The sequence below is a fragment of the Aythya marila genome (genome assembly GCF_965140915.1).
Source record: "Aythya marila genome assembly, chromosome: 11".
NCBI lineage: Eukaryota > Metazoa > Chordata > Aves > Anseriformes > Anatidae > Aythya > Aythya marila.
In genome coordinates, this window is record NC_139052.1 from 12,408,687 (window position 1) to 12,428,188 (window position 19,502).

At 34.0% G+C, this 19,502-nt stretch overlaps 1 protein-coding gene across 3 annotated transcripts in view; it reads left to right on the plus strand.

Moving 5' to 3' along the window:
* EFL1 (elongation factor like GTPase 1) overlaps positions 1 to 19,502 on the plus strand; it is a 72,151-nt gene that overhangs the window by 42,694 nt on the left and 9,955 nt on the right. For all 3 annotated transcript variants that reach the window (XR_014318236.1, XM_082768801.1, XM_082768802.1), the window contains exons 16-19: positions 8,075 to 8,206; positions 10,113 to 10,260; positions 11,908 to 12,908; positions 17,278 to 17,462. Coding sequence is in view for 2 of the 3 variants with exons in the window: in XM_082768801.1 (XP_082624927.1) it covers positions 8,075 to 8,206; positions 10,113 to 10,260; positions 11,908 to 12,908; positions 17,278 to 17,462 (1,466 nt within the window). In the remaining variant the exon portion in view is untranslated. The remainder of the gene's footprint in view (positions 1 to 8,074; positions 8,207 to 10,112; positions 10,261 to 11,907; positions 12,909 to 17,277; positions 17,463 to 19,502) is intronic.

A 19,502-nucleotide genomic window follows, 5' to 3' on the forward strand; every position in this document is an offset into this window, starting at 1 on the left:
TTTATTATTATTATTATTTGAAATACTTTTCCCATTGAACCAATGGAAATCATCAGGAGATAACCAGCGTCTGTTTATCAGTATGACAAAGTCAGAATGCTTTCTAGAAATAAACAGTTTCAATTGAGACACATTTCTCATCTCCAAAAAAATGTATATTCTCTTCTGAATAGTTCAGTTAGGGCTCTGTTTTCTGGAGGGCTTTCTTCTTCCTTAGAGGATGGCTGAGCAATTTTTTTTCTCTTGCATACGATGTGCCATATGAATTGAGCTTATCTGTTTTCCAGTACATTATGCAATTTAATGGATTTATTTACTAAAGCACATTTACTACTACTACAATTAAAAAAAAAAAAAAAAAAGGTCAAAATTTCAAAGGGTTTTTAGATTATCAAAGTAAGTATGTTGGAACAACCTTTCCTAAATTCCATTTGTTTGGGACAACTGTGCTGAACTGTCTGTGAAGTTCTGGTTGTCATTAAAAAAAAAAAAAAAAAAAAAAAAAAAAAAAAAAAGTACATTCAGATGTGCTGCTGTCAGGTCAAATTAAAATCATTTATTCAAAGTAATTATAAATCTGAAATTTGGTTTATGTTTCAGAGACCCTTGAAGACTTTTTGTGTGGTACTAAATGCTTTCCACATGCAGTAATGGAAGTGTTAATTTGATGTACAGGCTAAGTGAAGTTAGTTCCAGGGCCTATGTTGTCACACGATGTAAAGATCTGTCCACATATTTACTGTTGTTTGGTATTGCTGCTTTTAAACGATGTCGAGTTGAGCTACTATGTGTGAAGGAATTATGTGTGACCTGGAACAAAATATCTGTGCTCCTGAGTAGATCTAACATTTTTATAAAGTCACAAATGCTACAATTGGCTATCTGTGTCAAGAATGTTTTGTGATTAAAAGGTTCAAGTAACTTATATTGGAATAAAGTTTTGTTTTGTTTTGTTTTTTGGTGAAACTACAAGGCAGCAAATAATTGCATCAATTTCATAACAAGTAAAGAGGAATGCGGCAAGGTTACAGATCAAAGCATGACCTTTCTTTCTAAATTTCCATACTAAAATTAAGTTCAACCATAACTATTTAAAAATCAGGATCATTTACTTTAGATCTGAACTCCAAAAATTAGTATGGCTTGACAAATGAAGTAATTTTGTAGCAAAAGAAAAACATCATTATCTGAAATACTTTCATCATCTTTATTTGTTTCATTAAACAAGTTAAGGAAATCAATACTTCATTTTGACTATACCTATTTGTAAACACAGAAATCAGATTTGGAATGTGAACTGATTTTAGTTTAATTCTGTTTACTTTAAAGCAAATTTGTATTTTAACAAGTAAATGCTTGACTTTAAACAAGGACTGTGTGCTGGTGGGTCTGCTATCCATTCACTTCATTGCTTTAAAGGCATTACTGTTTAATGTAAAGGGTTGGGTTTTTCATTCGTTTTTGTTTGTTTGTTTATAATTTCCTTAATTGTTTTATTCTAGCCTGAGAAATTGTAGGAAATACCATAATTACAATTGTCAGCTCAGTCAGCAGTTTGGAAATGTGTATATTATCATGCAGTCTAAATGTATAATCAAGTATATGGTATTTTTTTCCAAAGAATCTCAGCGCAAGATAAATGATGGGTGTTTACTCATTATATATATTTGCAGTCCTCTTTGAAACTATAATCTTGCAATGGGAAATTTTAGTGGAATGTGCGTTAGGTCACTTTATTGCTTTCCTTCCATTTTCTTCTAAAAGCAGACATAAAGTTTCCTTCTTTGAACTGCTAGTCTTTTTTCCTAAAAGAACGCAATGGACTGTCCTGGTACTTGTTTTACTGCTCAGTGATTCAGCAGTAAACCATCGAGATGCTTCTTGTGTCAAAAGGCACTTATTGCATTTAATATCCTATTGCATGATTGTGTCCCTTGGGGAGGGAATTTTGATATAACATTTTTAATAATATAGCTGAGTTTTCTTTCATCTGATCAGAAAGTTACGCTAAATTTACCCCCAGACTGTTGTGAGCCTAGAAGGAAAACTACAATAAAACTATGAATTAACTCCTTTGTATTGAGGAACTGAATTGAAGTGTCTGCTTGCTAATCCCTAGCACATTTAGGTAGATTTTATAGGTAATTTCTTTGAAACTCATGAAGAAACTAGGACAGACACTTCTAAAGTCTATTGGATTCTTGTGATCTTTAGAGACTGAGCTGAAGGAAAACACATTAGGAAAGAGGAAATGTAATATAAAAAAATGTTGAATTATCTTTTCATGTAAAGTGATTAGAAAGTACTGAGAACAGCTAAAATTGTGCAAATACTCTACAATATTCTGGTTTTTGTACAACCAATTTCACTCTGCTCAGAAGCAAATATGAACAATTGAGGGGGAAGTGCACAATTACAGAGGAGATGAGGAGGCTCACCGGCAATCTGTGCTAACATGTGGACTGTATTATGGAAAAAGTTGATGAAATCTCAACTAGAATGTAGTCTGTGTCTTGATTTACATTCCCTTTTCTTCCAGAAACAGTTTCTAATATAGAAAGGTCAAGTTCTGCCCTTAGATGTTTCTCTGCAGTGCCCATGAGACTCAAGAGAAACATGCTTTAAAAATCTCATGCAATAAATGTATAATACAAGGCATTCTTAAGCCATAGTAGCTACGTACTTGTCCAAACTCCCTACAGTTACCATCATTTAATCCCAGTAATTTGTAAAACATTTTACAATATCTTGAATATAAAAGGCATGCTATTGTGTCTGAATTTACTCCTACCGAATATCAATTCCAGCTTGCAGAAGTCTTTTTTTTTTTTTTAAGTTAGTAGTGGAAAGATAGATATTGATGCTTAAAGTGTACATGGGAACCATGAACCAGTATTAGTCATTCTAATAGGTAATTGTGTGGTAATGGTATAACATTTTTCCAGGCTTATTGTAGGTAATGGGCAAAGGAGAATTCTGTAGGCAGATTTGAAAGAGAATGATAATTGGTATGGAAAATTAATTTATGGAAATTAATTTCATTAATTTCTTGATGAGTTTAACATTATATGGCAAATATACTTTGCCCTTCTCTTTGTTTTAGTTGGCTATTAGCCTATTTATCTTAAGGAAAAACTGAAAATGTCTAAGAGTAAGTAGTATTTTTAAGGTGGGCTTGTGAATTTATTTCCTCATACACAGTTTTAAAAGCACCTTTAAAAAGTATTTATTTTAAAATGTCTCTCACCAGGGAGAAAAATATTTGTTTTACAGTCCAAAGAAGATTATAAAGGTCTTGCTTTCTCTAAACTCCCTTTGAAACAAAGGGCACGTGCTAGTTTTTAAGATTCCAGATTGTGTAGTTTTACAGAAGTTTGCATCACACCTCTTAGCTGAATTATGAATGAGCTTGCATGGCCTTTCTTCACTGATGCATAGTGCAGTGCCTGGAGCATTTAAACCAGGAGGCTTTGCAAATTGTTAAATCTTAATCTCTCTAAACAAACAACGTTGATAAGAAATGATATATGTCAGTGGAGACAGAACCTTACTGGGAAGATTAACTTTAGCTCTTGGCTTTACTTAGCTCCTTACAGTGTCAAAGCTCGATGTGTCTCCATTCCAAAGCAGCCAAGGATTCTTAAGTGGTGATATCATCAGTGAGAGAAGATAAAGATCCACTGAATTGATGTGTTGGGGCTAGTAACAATGTGGCAGAAGTTAAAAATTAAACAACTTTCATTCTTCTTTGTTTGATTTTTTACACTGCAAATTGAATGATTTCCTTATCTGATTGAAAAGGTTATGCATGGTGCGGGTGTCTGCTTCATTTTTTGCATCTGGGAAGAACATTAAATGCTGAATATTTCTACATCAAAAGAAACTAATTACATCTATCTTGAAATTGATCTATTATATATTCAGATCTTTAGAACTGAATTCAGCTGGAAGAGTGTACTTCATATTTAAAGGCTGCAAAGTTAGTGTCTAATTCATGCTGGTTACAAGGAGGACGCAAAAAACAAAAAGTATATAGAGACTTGTCTTAAATCTACTTCATTGATGATTTCAGTCATTATGTCCTTATCTATTTCTATCATGTTTTTATCTTGTGGTAAAAACACTGGTGATGCTTACTTGATTTAGTATTCTTATCTTCTAGAGTGAGTAATAGTTATAAAGGGCTCAACAGAAGAAGGACCTTTATGAACCTAACATTCTCCATCTGTGTAGGCATACTCCCTGATGCACACCATAATTTGGTCTACTTTTAAATGACAAAACTAAACTCAGAAAATCTTCCTTAATATGATTTTATAGGCTCATAGTATGTTCCTTGTCTATTAACAGGGAATCTTAACTTCAGTATCTATTTTCTACCTGTGGATTAATAGTTACTTTTGAAATAAGAACTTTAATATTTTGATGGATGTTTGTTGCTGGTCACTGAGGATGATTTATCAGAGTAATCTGAATATATCTGTATCTCTGTAAAAAGAAAGCATCAAGTTACGTTTCCTTAAATGTGGATGATGTTCGTGACATATGCTCCCAACAGTCAGTTTGGTAAACAGCTGTGTGTAGGTTTGGCTTCTTTAAGACGAGAGAATTTGTAATCTTTTAAAAAATGTAAATAATTTTGATATTTACAAAACATTTTGTATCTTGCATGTTTCTTTAAAAGATGGTGTCAAGTTCCTACTAATGCTACTCTGTCAGGGTGTTTCCATCTTAGTGTTGAACATTTTGAAATTACCTTTCTTTCAGGGCAGTCCTTAGCACCTGGAGCCAGAGCCCTGGAGAGTGGTATTTCTTCGGTGTCAGTTGTTATTGAAATCCAGTAGAGTTCAGGTCCTATGGTACTTTAGTGAAATGTAGTAAATGGGAATGCTTTTTCAAAACAAAAAATATTATTCTGCAGCAGGAGCAAGCATTTAGATACAAATTAAAAAATAATCCAGTCTGATACTTACTGTAAAGTCTCATATGGTATCCCTTGGTAGGCTTGACTTTGCAGCATGGATAGCATGCTTTGTGGTCCTCTATGCTGTAATCCCCTTAATCTCAAAAGGACTGTGTACAAGTTAAAAAAAAAAAAAAAAAAAAAAAAAAAAAAAAAGATATATACAGTAGTAATTTTTTAGTAGGTATCACTTTTTGTCATACATTACAAAATCTGTAAAGGTTATCTTACTGGGTAGAAAAGGCTTACTACCAAGTACAATGTTACACAGTATATAGCAAAATATGTGAAATTTCCAATAAGGTATTTTTAATAAATTGTCTTTTAAGTTTACACACTCCCCAGAAGAGTCAGAACTAGCATTTTCTTTTGTACAGAAATTAGGTGACATACCACAGGCAGAGTTAATAAAGTAAAGAAGTTTCCTGATCAAGTAAATTCTCAGATTAAAAAATTCCTATAGATACTGTAACTCTAGTTTCTCATAAAAATAAATTAAACCAATCTGCAACGAACTGCCTAATGTCATATTTATTTAGTAGTGTGACAGACTGTGTACTTCGTAGGCTAGATTGTTCTTTGAGAGATGACTATTCAAAAGTACTTGCAGTGCTTTTTAGTACTTAATTCTTAGCTAACCAAAAACATAAGAACAGTAGCTTTTCTCATCTTCCTTGCTTAGGCATTCTGTTCTTCTCTTTGGTTCCTTTCTTTTTGAAAGTTAATTTACAACAAAAGAAAAGTGAAGCAAAATGGTTGTGTTATAGTGACATATTTCTTCAAGGGCTGAACAGGATAAAATCTTAAACTTATGTTTGCTTCCCATTTTTAACTTTGGAGTGGCTTTAAGTCCATTCAACTAGGTAACATTAATATGCACTTGAGATCTGTGATGTCCAGTAGAATGTATAAAATTCAGTGGGAATAAACAGTAAGTAATATATCAGCAAAATAGCAGAATTCTTTCATTGTAATTTTATATGGTACATTGGAATTAGTTATGCTACATCTTCATGTAATATTATTCAGAAAATATGTTAGCAGTTGCTTTTAATTATGTAATGCAAAAATCGCCGAAGAAGTTTAATATTTATAGTTTTTTTTCCAACATTCATTACCAATAATTTCTAAATTAAATAGATTATCAGGGTTGGACACTGCTGTATGCTAGCTCACACAGTTAAGCAATTAAAGGTTGTAAACTTAATAGATTTTATTGGAAAGTGGGAGATCTTTTGAATTTTAGCATATTACTCTAGCCAGACAAATAAAAATTTTATACTTTTACCTTCAAATGTAAAACAAAAGAGTAGACAGATTTAAGTTTTCTTTAAGGTAATAAGAATATTGTAAAATCTGTCAAGACTGAGTCTGTCTGAAGTAAGGTTTGGTGGCTTGATTTCTCTGGTTCACATTACACTGTGCAAAGAAGCTGTTCACCTCCCACTCTAAATCATTTTCTTTTTACCAGCTGGAGAAGCTCAGAATAAAACTGACCATCCCTTTACTCAGTCCCTAGTGATGGTGATGATCCAGCATTTGTTTTTCATTCAAACCACATGTTGAATAAGTGAAAAAGAGGAAATACATGCTGGTCATAGGTCAGGTGCAACACAGAGTTTATACAGATTTATTTTCTTTGTAGCATCTGCTATTCTGCATTTAAAGCCATTGAATGTTGTTCTGCTTCCAGTTATTTTTGAAGCAAGTTTTCTTAAATAGTGACATTTTAGATTTTGGCATATCCTACTGGGCAGACACTTGGCCTTTTTAGCTGTAGAAACAGCCTGATTCTGCAGATGATAACTCCGCAGCAGACAGGCTCTTCAAAATTTAAACTCCCTCATGATCTCATAGGGTGGAAGCTGACTCCCTTTGTTTCTGGCCTCAAATAGAGAAGACCAAGCCAAAAAAAGAGCCTGGAACAGAATTAGGGTGATAATGGAGGGCTGGGGTTAAGAGCTTCTCTGCTTTTCCTTACTCTGGTATGTAAGGGAGAGCGAGGAGCAGGGAGCATGAATCCCTCCCTGCAATCTCTAAATGCAAATTTAATTTTTAAGGGGGTACTGATTATGACCTAAAGGTTTCAGTTTTCTTGTAATAAGTTACATGTGCATTTAATTTATACTCCAATAGAAGTATTGTAATGCTCGTTACATATGGTTGAGGGAAAATCAAGAGAAATGACTACATGTATCAATATCAGCTTTATTTGTTATCTTTATTATTCACCCACTTGTGGTAGTGTTTTTATAGCTCTGACTAAATTATAAATGATGTTCTGTTATTTAGGAATCTGAAGGCAATAATTGCAAATTACCTGAAATGTGCCAGCCAGCCAATACTAAACATGCACATACAGTAGCTGTTTTGCAGAATTATAGCTAGTATTTTTTCTATATATTTTCTTATCACTACAATTTAGGCTATTATCTCCAACTTGCCTGCTTTTTAAAATACATTAGGGTTAGAATTGATAGCTTGCTATCTGTGAATTTAATTTTACAAGATGACGGTTACAGAAAAGGGGAATCCTAAATGGATGGGGGTTGAGCATTCTTTACAATAGGAGTAATTAGCACGAGAGGAGCTTGCTGAGAGAGGCTGTGGAGTGTTTATCATTGAAGGTTTATAAAACTTTACTGGACAAAGTCCTGAACAACCTGATCTAACTTTCACGTTAGCCCTGCTTTGAGCTGGAGGTTGGACTAGATGACCTTGACCTCTTGCAATCTAAATTTTTCTAAGTTTAAACCACCAAAACTAAGTCTGAGCTGTACAAAGGTTTGAGCATTTTACAAGTGGAAAAAGTCCTCATATTCTTTCTTTTCTTGAGTTTATATTTTAAAAAGCATGCATTTAATAAGCAGAGGGAAAGCAGTAGGAACTGTGAGACTGGATATCAGATATCACACCAGAAACTTGAGTATTCAGATTGTGCACATATATTTTAACAAATAGTTTATAGTAAAGTTTATTGTTGTCAGTAAGGAGTTTTTAATTCTGATTTTTTAATTAGAATATTTTTCTTTTTTGACGTTTATGATCACTTTTAGTCTCTTTTCATATGACACTATATTTTTTGTTCTTTTTCCCTCTAATTTCTATTAGGAATAGGAGGCCTGCAAGATGTTGTGCTAAAGTCTGCAACTTTGTCAACTTCACCAGCTTGTCCACCATTTACACCTCTCAACTTTGAGGCTACACCAATTGTGCGAGTAGCTGTGGAACCAAAACATCCAAGTAAGTTTTAAAGGAGAATTCAATGTGATAGCAATTCAGCCTTCCACCCTTGGTGATGCTATTGATTGAGCTAGTTTATGATCTATCCATTAAATCAGAGAACAGTCCAGTATAAACCAAATATATGTTATCTAGATGGCATTTTATTGTCCTTGTGAATTCTAGCTGGTTTGCTCATGTCTCTGTAAGTGGGGACATACAGATGCAGTTATTGTGCTTTTTGTGGTCTTTTTAGCTTTATCACAAGTAAGACACTATGTGACACTAAAATTTCAGTATTCATTTACTGTGAAGGTAAATATACCTTTGGGTTTTTCACTTTTGCCGATGTTCTCCTATGCTATATCATCAAACTCGTGGTACAAATTTGCAGTATTGCTTCTAATTGATTTCTGACCCCTGCCCCCATCCGTAGTGTATCTCTGTGTTTCAATTTCAGTCCAATTTCCATTTCTTGTTGTTAGTAAAACCAAAGTGACTGGCTTCCTATTTAGGTACAAAATCCACTAACATTAAAATTACATTATTTATTCATTTGTGATAGGACAGCCTAGCAGCTATTCGTCCTAGGTATATGAGTAATGGGTAATCATATATTGCACATCCTTGTTTGTTAAAGCAGTTCTAGAAGTATTGAGTTTCTAGTTGTATTGAGTGTGATATTAAGTTGAAAATGATATTGGAATGTAACTACTGCACAATTTTGGTGTTTTCTCTTTTTTTTTTTTTTTTTTTTTTTCCCCGTTAAGGACATTAAGTCTTTACATCATTAATGTCTCCTTCCTGGTAACTTCTAAATTGTATGATTTGAGAGTGATTTGAAGTTGTTACAGAGACAGAAGTCTCAAAGTAGCTATACCTGTAAAAGTTTCCTTAAAATCTCCTGTTGGTTGCAGTATCAGGAAGATAAGCAAAATTAGGCCATGGCAGGCACAGCTTGAAAGTAATCAATTGTTCAGTGAGCTGCATGTAGTCTTCATGAGGCTCTAGCATGTCATCCCATGTGTGTGCCTGTATGGTTACCATAAACTCTGAAAGAAAGAAAAGCTCTTCTTTCTTCTCAGGGTGGTTAAATGCAGAGTACGAATGTGAAGCTCTTTGTTTAGTTATGATGGCCATGTAAAATGACACTGTTGGTTTTTTTTACTTGTTTATTTTTTATGTCTGGTTTTATTTTCTATGTCTGGTTACTTTTCTTTTATGCACTCAGAAGCTTAGCATTAAATATATAATATTTCTTTTAATAGCCTCCAAGTGAATGACAAGTATAATGTCACTCTTTCTTCTGAATATGAATATGCATTCCTAGTAAGCTTGTGGATATTCTTTACCCCATATGTAAAATAAGAAAAAGGAAACATAATTAGTTAAATATATATATATATATATATTAATTATGAAAGGCTGCTGACATGCTGGTTTTGTGCATAGATACAGACCAACCAGCTGTGACTGTTCATTTTTCACTAACTGTAAGGCAACTCTTTTTAAACATCTTTGTTTTAGGGACATCTGTGTTTTGGTTCACTGAAAACTGCACACATTCCTGATCTTTTTCCCCTTTTCAGGTTATAATAGCATTAAATTTTTTCAGTGGCTTCCAGACAGTTTAAATCCTCCTTGTACTTCATTCACTCTTTCATGCCTTCTAAGTAGTTCATATGGGGGATGGTATACTAATTCTATTGTAAACTCCATTAAATAAAAACAAGCAATCCATTCAAATGCATACCACAGTTTTGATTGTACAATGGAAATTTTGTTATCAGTACCCAAATTCTTGGTGACAAACTATAGGTATAGCTTATGTCTTCAGTTGATGCTGTTACTGTTTTCTCAATATAAGAATATCTTACTTCAAGTGTTCCTTTAGTATTGCTGTGTTAATAATACCTTATTTTGCCAGGTGATATGCCTCAACTGGTGAGAGGAATGAAGCTTTTAAACCAAGCTGATCCGTGTGTCCAAGTTTTAATCCAGGAGACAGGAGAGCATGTGCTAGTGACAGCAGGAGAAGTTCATCTTCAGCGTTGCTTGGATGACCTGAAAGAAAGGTTAGAGGTGCTAGGAGGAAGGAATATTTTTTATTAAGTAACTGTGCATTGTATTTCTTTGACAGTTTGATGCATCTGTCTTTGATTTATATTTTGGTAAAAGAGCAGCCTAATCCACCAACAGCTTTTACCCTTGGTTCGTAAGTGTATCTTTTCTAGTTATAAAGTTACGTGCAGTTGGGCAAAATTGACTAGTTCCACATTTTTAGGAAACTTAAGCACCTTCTGAGCACTTGAAAGAAGTTATAAATTGCAGTAGCTTCAAGATTCCAATTAAGAACACAATATACAATTGGTACAAAATAAAAACTTTGAGGGGAATTAGGTCTGGCAACTGAACTCTCAAAAATTAGGAAACAACAAGATAAAAATTGTATGTGCACACTTTTATCCTGTTCCTTTGCACTTGGCACTGATTTTTGAAAACGTTAATCTGTGCTCTTACTCATGACCATGGTTTTTCAAACCATAAATGAATACATGTAGTTTCTTACAATGTTTCTTCAAATGGTGAAAGAACAGTAGTCTGTACAGTCCTTTCCTGTACCTTATTTACAAAAAAAAATATCTGTGATACTTCTGTCTCATGTGTATTTACTGCCAAAAACCAAACTTGGTGATAGATGGTTGATTGTCTCTCGTACTGTGCCCATATCACTTTTAGTTAATATCAGACAGTGCTAACTTCCTATGGAAGTTAGATTGGATCACTTACAAAATTGAATACATGTTCTTACTGTTATCCTCATTATTACTTAGTGCAACATGTTTCTACCACTTCTGAAAACAGATGTGCTTTTTATTGAAACACCTCACTGGAATATAATATGTCAGAATAAAGACAGTTGTGTCTTCAGCAGCAGTTAGCATAGCATTTTACCCCAAGATGTGTAAATGCCTTTATATTGACAGTGGTCCAACTCTTGACTAAATATTTAGTAAAATAGTTGTTATTGATAATTGATGGGAAAAAACCTGTTCAGTTTACACAGTGCTGCGTCTTTTATGGAACATCGTGCTGTAAGAACAGCTGTGCTAGTTCAAATCAAATGTCCATCTAGCTCAGAGTCAGGTCTCCAGCAGAGTGGCCTAAAGCAGATGTCTGGGGAAGAGTAAAATTAAAGTAACTATATAAAAAAATCCCCTACTGATACTTTCCTGGACCTTAATCATTTTCACTTCAGGGACAGTTCAGGGCCTGTTGTGGTTTGGTTATCAGTTGATCCCTGTCAGCCTTCCTTACACCCCTCATGATTTTGTAGACCTCTGTCATATCCTTGAAACATCTGAAGACTACTTGTACTTTCATACCTTTGATCATCCTTATTCTCATTTTTTTCTAGTTCTATTATATTTCTTTTGAGGGGAAAGAACAACAGTACATAGTTTTCAAGATGTGAGTGAACCAGTGATTAATCCAGTGGCATGAATGTTTTTTCTTTTGTTTTATTCTGTTCCTTTCTTTTTTGAAGTACATGATGTTTTTAGGACTTTATGAGTTTGAAGTGCATTATCTGGTCATCTGTCTTGTAGTCATATTTGTTCATGAAGATCTGTTTCATGTTAAGGCCACTGTCTTACCTTCCTCCTCCCCCATTTTAAAAGCAATTTTAAAATTTAAGCTAATCTTAAAACTTTGTTTTATAGGTTTGCAAAGATAGAGATTAGTGTATCAGCACCTATCATTCCATTCCGAGAGACAATAACAAGACCTCCAAAAGTCGATATGGTAAATGAAGAAATAGGAAAACAGCAGAAAGTTGCCGTCATACACCAAACAAAAGAGGAGCAAAATAAAATTCCTGAAGGAATTCAGGTTGATTCAGATGGGCTTGTTACAATATCTACTCCCAATAAGCATGCTACTCTCAGCGTAAGAGCAGTGCCACTTCCTGAGGAGGTAACTCGACTTCTTGAAGAAAACAGTGACTTGATTCGAACTGTGGAACAACTCAACACATCTCTGAATGAAGATAAAAAAACTCATGAGATAAATCAGAAGACTATTGATAGGATCAAGGAATTCAAGCAAAAATTAGAGCAAAATCTGCAGGGAAGAAAGTGGAGAAATGCTGTTGATAATATCTGGTCATTTGGACCACGGAAGTGTGGGCCTAATATCTTGTTATATAATTTTGAGGGCTACACAAAGTCTGTGTGGCAGTGCCTTGGGAATGCTGTGAAAGAAACCAGCAAATACAGAGACTTTGACAACAGCATAGTAAGTGGATTTCAGCTGGCTACACTTTCAGGTCCCATGTGTGAAGAACCCCTTATGGGTGTGTGTTTTATAGTGGAAAAATGGGAAATTAGTAAAGTTGGAGAGATGCTGTCAACTAGACGTCAAGATTCAGGGGAATGTGATGCCGTAGAACAAAATGAAGATACTGTTTCTTTAACAAGCAGTTGTACAGTTGAAGTCTGTGGTGAGAATGAACACCAGGACAGCAGTGAAAGTGTTCCAAAGTCACCTGAGAAAGTTAGTAAAAACAAGGGAGAAGTTTTACTTGCGGATTGTTATGGTCCTTTCTCTGGACAATTGATTGCCACCATGAAAGAGGCTTGTCGTTATGCTTTGCAAGCAAAACCACAGAGGCTTATGGCAGCAATGTACACATGTGAAATTATGGCTACTGCAGAAGTTTTAGGTAAGAGAAAACGAACCTTTGTCAAGAACTTGTTTTCTGAACATATATAGAATCTGACTGATTCAGAAAGTAGAACTAGATTAAAAGATTTGCCTGAGTTTTTTTGTAGTTATCTAGTAGATTTCTACAATGACTCTGTGAAGTTTGTGGTGTTTGTATTCTGACTGAAAATTCTGAATTCTCTCTTATCTGAAACCTACATAAATAAGATCACTAAATGTTTTTGGAAGTGCAAGATACAAAATGTTGCCTTATGGAATTTTGTAATACCAACTTCAGTAGGTAAACACAACAACATGGTGTTTCATATTTTAAGCATCATTTCTATGAAGAAATATGAAGAAATGTGTCCTTTTTGTGAAATAAGTACAGAATCTAAATTAATATATGCTAGTATATGCAAGTCAGTGTGGCTTAAAACTGATGTTTTAAACTAATTTAATAATTGACATAGGAGTAAATTAGGAAAAATATAGAATCTTAAATAATTATTACAGTCCAGTTGATAGATTTTCTTGCTAACATTGGCATCCTTCTGGTATGCAAGTTGCTCATTTTGCAAACCCAGTGCATACCAGCTTTGTGTCACTTATTACCTTACCACTTGCACCTACTTAAACTTGTTTTTATGACCTACTTATAACACCACTTAATTTACTCTAACATTTGTTCATGGAGTTTTCCGTGGGAGTTTCTTGCACACTGAATTTGATCCAATATATTGAGATTTTATTTAAAACTAATTTCCATTGTGTTTAAGCTATCAAGAAATTTACTTTGAGCATACTACTCATTACAGAAGTTATAGTACACCCCACACATGAAAATGAAAGATTTGGTTATTTGTTGTAAAAATCTGTTGTCATGCACACAAGCATGATAGCAGTTACATAAAACAAATTGGTCTGCACAGCAACATTTACAATTGTATGTTGTGAAAAGAAATGCCTTTGGATGATCAACTGTTTTGTACAGGTTTATGATCCTATTTTTTTTTGGGGGTGCTCTTTAGTAGGCCTGGCAAAAGTTGCCCTTCAGTAAGCTTATCACATTACCTTAAACTGCCACATATAACTTCTACATTTTTAAACTGTCTTTAATTATTTTTTAACATGTAAGGATGCCCAACAAAGTCTAACTTTTGATATGTTACATTACTATTAGAGCAGCACCTACTTCAGACCGTAAGCAAGCATATGCATTTTAAATCACAAAACCACAACCCTAAATTGCTGTTTTCAAAAAACACCCACTATGCATGATTGTTTATAGTGATGTGATTGACATGCATTGTCTTACCAGTTGTGCCGTAAAACAAAATGGAAATGTGGCTTTCTAATACATACATATGTTTTTAAGGAGGGCAACTTGGATGTGTAAGCAGATCAGTTTAATGAATGTGAGTTAAGTGGTGATAGCTGTGAGCATGCACTTGTTCATTACAAATCTATTATTATGGAAGTTTAAGTTATTACCTTGCATCCTCATGAGGGCGAGGGAAGAGTGTGCTTGCTATCCAGTAGGACTTGGCAGTTGACATGATAAAACACTGGCTTTTTTAACTTTAGTTCTTTCAGTTGGTGTTCCATACATTGATAATGATATTGTTTTCATTTTGCTGATGTGAGAGATAATTAGTTGGGAAAGGATTATAATAAGCTCCATTGTGGCTTTTGTTTTTGGATTTTGTTAGCTATGCTCGTGTCCTTATTCAAAACATAAAAATAAAATTAAGCCCTAGATCACAGTGCTCTAGGAAGCAAGGCACATTGCTTCATGTTATCTCTAACTTGTATAAGTGAAAACACACAAATTCCAGAATGGAAGAGCAGCTCCTTCTTCCCTATTTGCTGTGTGTATGTTGATCTATAGATTCTTGCAAATGATGAACCCATTGTACTTCCACAGTATTCCTATCCGGTATGAAACTTCTTCTTTTTTTTTTTTTTTTTTTTTAAACATATAGGGAATGCAGAAATTGTTTAGCATTTTCCCTTGACCTACTGAAAAACACTGCAGTATAATAAAGTGCTGAACAGGACTTAAATATTTAAGTAGTTGAGCAGAATACATCTTCAAAGCAAGTCTGTATGTACAGATTTATTCTGTATGTTGCAGCACCATGAAACTGTTTTAGAACAGCTATCGTTGTTTTTCAAAGTAACTGGTTTTTGAATGGAAAGTTCTTTTAGCATTCCTTGGGAATTGGTGCTGCTAAAACTGCAGATTACTTCAGCTAATTAGCATAGAGGTAGAACTAGTATTTCTCCAGTACACTGCAGCCTTACCATAGTGGTAAAAGACCTCATATAACTTCTTTGTGATAACATTAACTGAGACAATACTCCAGACTACTTGGATGAAATACATGTAGCTGAAAACCATTTAGTAAGATAAATACAGTGTCTTCTGGGTTTTATGTTTTGGAAGAGCAGTCTTCAATGAATTATGGACAGAAAATATGTTCATCTAAAGTGCTTTGTGATAAATGTTGCCTTATCTCATGAATATGTGTGCAAAGTTTTCTAAGTCCTACTTAATTAGAAAAATAAATATTATGAATTATAACATTAATAACCTATAAAGTGGTTTTGGACTTACTTGCTTTAACAAATAGCTTTAATATATACTGTATGGTTCATTCACACTATATAAACAGTGACCATGATGTGATGTTCTTTTCAAAGTGCATGTTTAACTTGAATTTTAAAGCAACAGACACACTGAATTGTGAGCTGTGCTTATATATGACCTTTTCATAGCTGAGAATTTGCCATTCTCTCTGAAATTTTCGTAGGCTTGAAATCGTTGAGTTACGTGAACAAAGACTATAGATGCACAGCAAACTCAGGGACTTATCTTCAGCACACTTTAATCTTTTCGTCATTTGAAATATAGAATCTTAAGTATTTCCTCAATTTCTTCACAAGCAATAAGAAGACTACTGTGCATAGTAAAGGTGAAGTTCAGTCAGAGGAACAGCGAGGAGGTCCTGGGAAGGGCATGAGCAGATAAAAATCATCAGTGATAGCAGAAAGAATACTTCAACCCACGTTTTATTAGAAAAGTACAAACTCTGCAATGATTGCTACTGAACTGATGCTTCGTTACCTGTATTTGACAAGAAGATTTAACTGTACTAGCTATGTGCTTGTGCTAAATTTCCTGATCAAGGACTGGGTCCTATATTTAAAAAATAAAAAGAAACAAAACCATGCCAACTTTTCCTGTGGTATCCCATAGAAGACTTAAATTGTATATGTAAATCAGCGTGTGTGACTGTAGTATTTAATAGTATCTTTCTGTCAAGTCAGAATAGCTAGAAAGTATTATGATAATGCATTATTTCCAGAAAGAGACAATTTTGCCCAGCTGTTTAAAAGCTACCAGTACACTTTAATGTATTGTTAAGTTAAATCTAATATAAAATATTGGAACTTCTTAAGAATTATTATAAACTTGTTCTTCACTCCAAGGTACTTTTAAAATTAATTCGTACATGTAATACTTAACTAATTATTCGTATTTGTGAATGAAGGCATTCCTAAAATATTTTTTCACTATGTAGCTTTTCCTGTGTTTGTGGTTTTTTTTTGGTCTTGGTCAGCAAAAATGTATTTGTTAGCTTTTGTCTGAAGGTCACATAATCTATGAATTTACAAAAACATTTTAAATACAAATTTACCTAATGCCTTCTGTAAAGTTGAACGTGGGTATTTTCAGAGTTATTTTCATCCTACATACAATGTAGTCCAGCTAACTGGATATTTGGGCAGAAAAAAATAAAATCCATTACAAACTTAAGGATGAATTAACTACAAAAATAATGGAATATGTTGAACATAATAAACATGTAATATATGAGATAAACAAGTTTTCTGTGATTTAGAATAGCACTACAATCTTTGGGATACAAATACCATATAGGGATATGGTGAGTTAAACTTTTAAAGGTAGCTAAGAAGTAATGTCTGAAGCACAGTAGTATTATTTAGCAGAGTTTCTTAGCTGGTAATGCTTCTCAAATATTTGCTTGTAAGAACTAAAGCAAGTTAGGCACATAATCTGGCAAAGTGCCTATTATACAATCATATGGCAATTTTTTAAACTGCATGTAGTACAAGCATTGTCTAGATTTATACAGGACTTATAATTTATTAAATATTACTCATATGGTTCTGCACATTGTACTGGCAGAGTATGTTGTTTGCGTAAATTTAATTGATTCACCTAAAATTTTACAGGAAGAATTTGAGCCAAAGAAGTGATGTATTTTACTTAATGCTGAAGTTTCCTAAGTAAATATTTATGTATATCTCTTCATGAATATAAATGTATTGGTGAGCTCACTGAAATGATGTCTTTGCAGGTCGTGTGTATGCTGTCTTGTCCAAACGAGAAGGCAGAGTGTTACAAGAGGAGATGAAAGAGGGAACGGATGTGTTTATTATTAAGGCAGTCCTGCCAGTAGCTGAAAGCTTTGGTTTTGCTGATGAAATCAGGAAGAGAACTAGTGGCCTGGCCAGTCCGCAGCTGGTGTTCAGCCACTGGGAGGTAAAAATATCTATTCACTCCATCTGTTTTGGTGATCTATTTCCTGTAGATGTGGCAGACTGGAATAATAAGCGGAAAAGGTTAAGTTTTGGTCAAGACATTTGATTAATTCCTTTTTGAAATGAAGAGGAAAAAGTAACTTTATGTTGATCTTATTTGCTTTTATAGATACGCTGTTCAAAAATGTATTTATATTTTCTTTGGATGGGATGCCTTTTTTTTTCTGTATAAACTAAGTGCTTCACGAATGAAACTGATTCTTCATAAATTTGTTTACCTAAATTTAATGTGCCTTTTTAAATTAGTTCTTTGATAAACTTGTTTGGAGAGTGGAGAGAAAAAGAAGCTACCACTACTAAAAAATGCAGCAACAAATCTAATGTATATGAAAATTATCATTCTAGTAACAGATATGTCAGTATTTTTGTCCTTATATAGTCTAACTCAACATACATTTTCATACTTAAAGGCAAAGGGAATTGATGCAATTCTTTCAAAATCAGGTCTGGTTACAGTAAATGGAGGTGTCCTCAAAATCATTGCATTTGTTCATCTTTGTCACATAGACATGAACAGGTAAATGTGAAAATGGTGTAAAGGAAATATGCAGATGGGAAAACTGATAAGAAATGTTATCGGCTGATAGTGCACTTTTTGTTCCGATGAGGTGGAGTAAGACAAAAAGCCTGAAATCAGAATTCCTTGTTCAAGACCAAAAAAAAAGTGCATTGTAGGACTATTTGGAAGACTCCATCGAAGGAGCTAAAAATGGGTTTGGGGCAAGAGTCCAAGTATAAACTATTCACATCAATTGTTTAAAACAATTGAAGTCTAGATTTTTTTTTATTTATTTTTTTGTCAGGTATTCCTTTATTTGATGTTAGGATCATAAAAGCTTTTATAAATGGATTAGAAAATCGTACTTTATTGTTATCTTCTACTTTATTTTTGTGACCTCAAATGTCAAGTCTCTGAGTACAAACAACTACGGATTTTTGAGGTCAGTAATACTCCATGCAGTTTCCAGCTATGATCTGTTTACCTCTGTTTCTCTCCAAAGTATGTGCTGGTTTCTCACATGGTGTGTATTCTTCCTCATTTCCTGTAGCTAAAGCATCTTAATAGGATGATTTGTTAAATACTTCAATAGCAGTATTTCTTTGTTAGCAGTTGCTGTAACTGGCTTAGGAATTTTATGTTAATGTTAATTGGAAAAAGAGCATCTCTGTAAACCAGCCAAGTCACATGCTACCAAAAGAGTTGGGAATCCTTGAAACAGTAAGCTTCATCTTTCTTGGCAACACTACCTTACTGGTGTTAGAAAACACAGTGGAAAAGGGATTTACCTGTCTTTTCCCAATATTAATACTGATTTATTTCATCTTCTTGTAACCAAGACTGACTTCACAGAGACTTGAGGAAGGGAAAAATAGCAATAGAGTAAGAGATTTTAAAATAAATAAAGTAACAGAGCTACACTGAACGGATAATAAATAAATAAAATAAAGGCAACACCTACAGATGGTGTGTGCACACAAAAAAGACAGCAACTTTTTTTTTTGTCGTGTAGCCGGAACAGGTTAGTTCCTTCAAACCAGTGAGTATTGGCAGTATTACATACAGTAGTTTTTCCAGTTTTGGATGTTCTAATCTGAAGTGCAGCTGGTGAGGTTTTGTGGCTTAACTGGTCTTTTGTCTGAATTCTCTAATATTGGTGCCCTAAAGGAATATCAGTCAGAGGGATGTTAATTCCAGCTAACCGTTGTTCTGTGCCAGTTTCCTTAGGATTAGTAGCTATTGTGCTCCAATACTAAGCAACAACATCAACCCCTTGCCTCCATGACCTTCCCTTCTACCCCCAAACCATGGCATCTGTGTTCCCACTGTCAGGTGTTACGAATTTCACATTTTAAAAAATGTTCAGACAATTGTGGGTATGCGTAGGAGATGGAGATTTGAGCAACTGGCAACGTTTTCTAAAAATGTCCCTGAGGAGAAATTATAATTACAGCAGGTTTGTTAAAATGTAGTGGTAGTAGG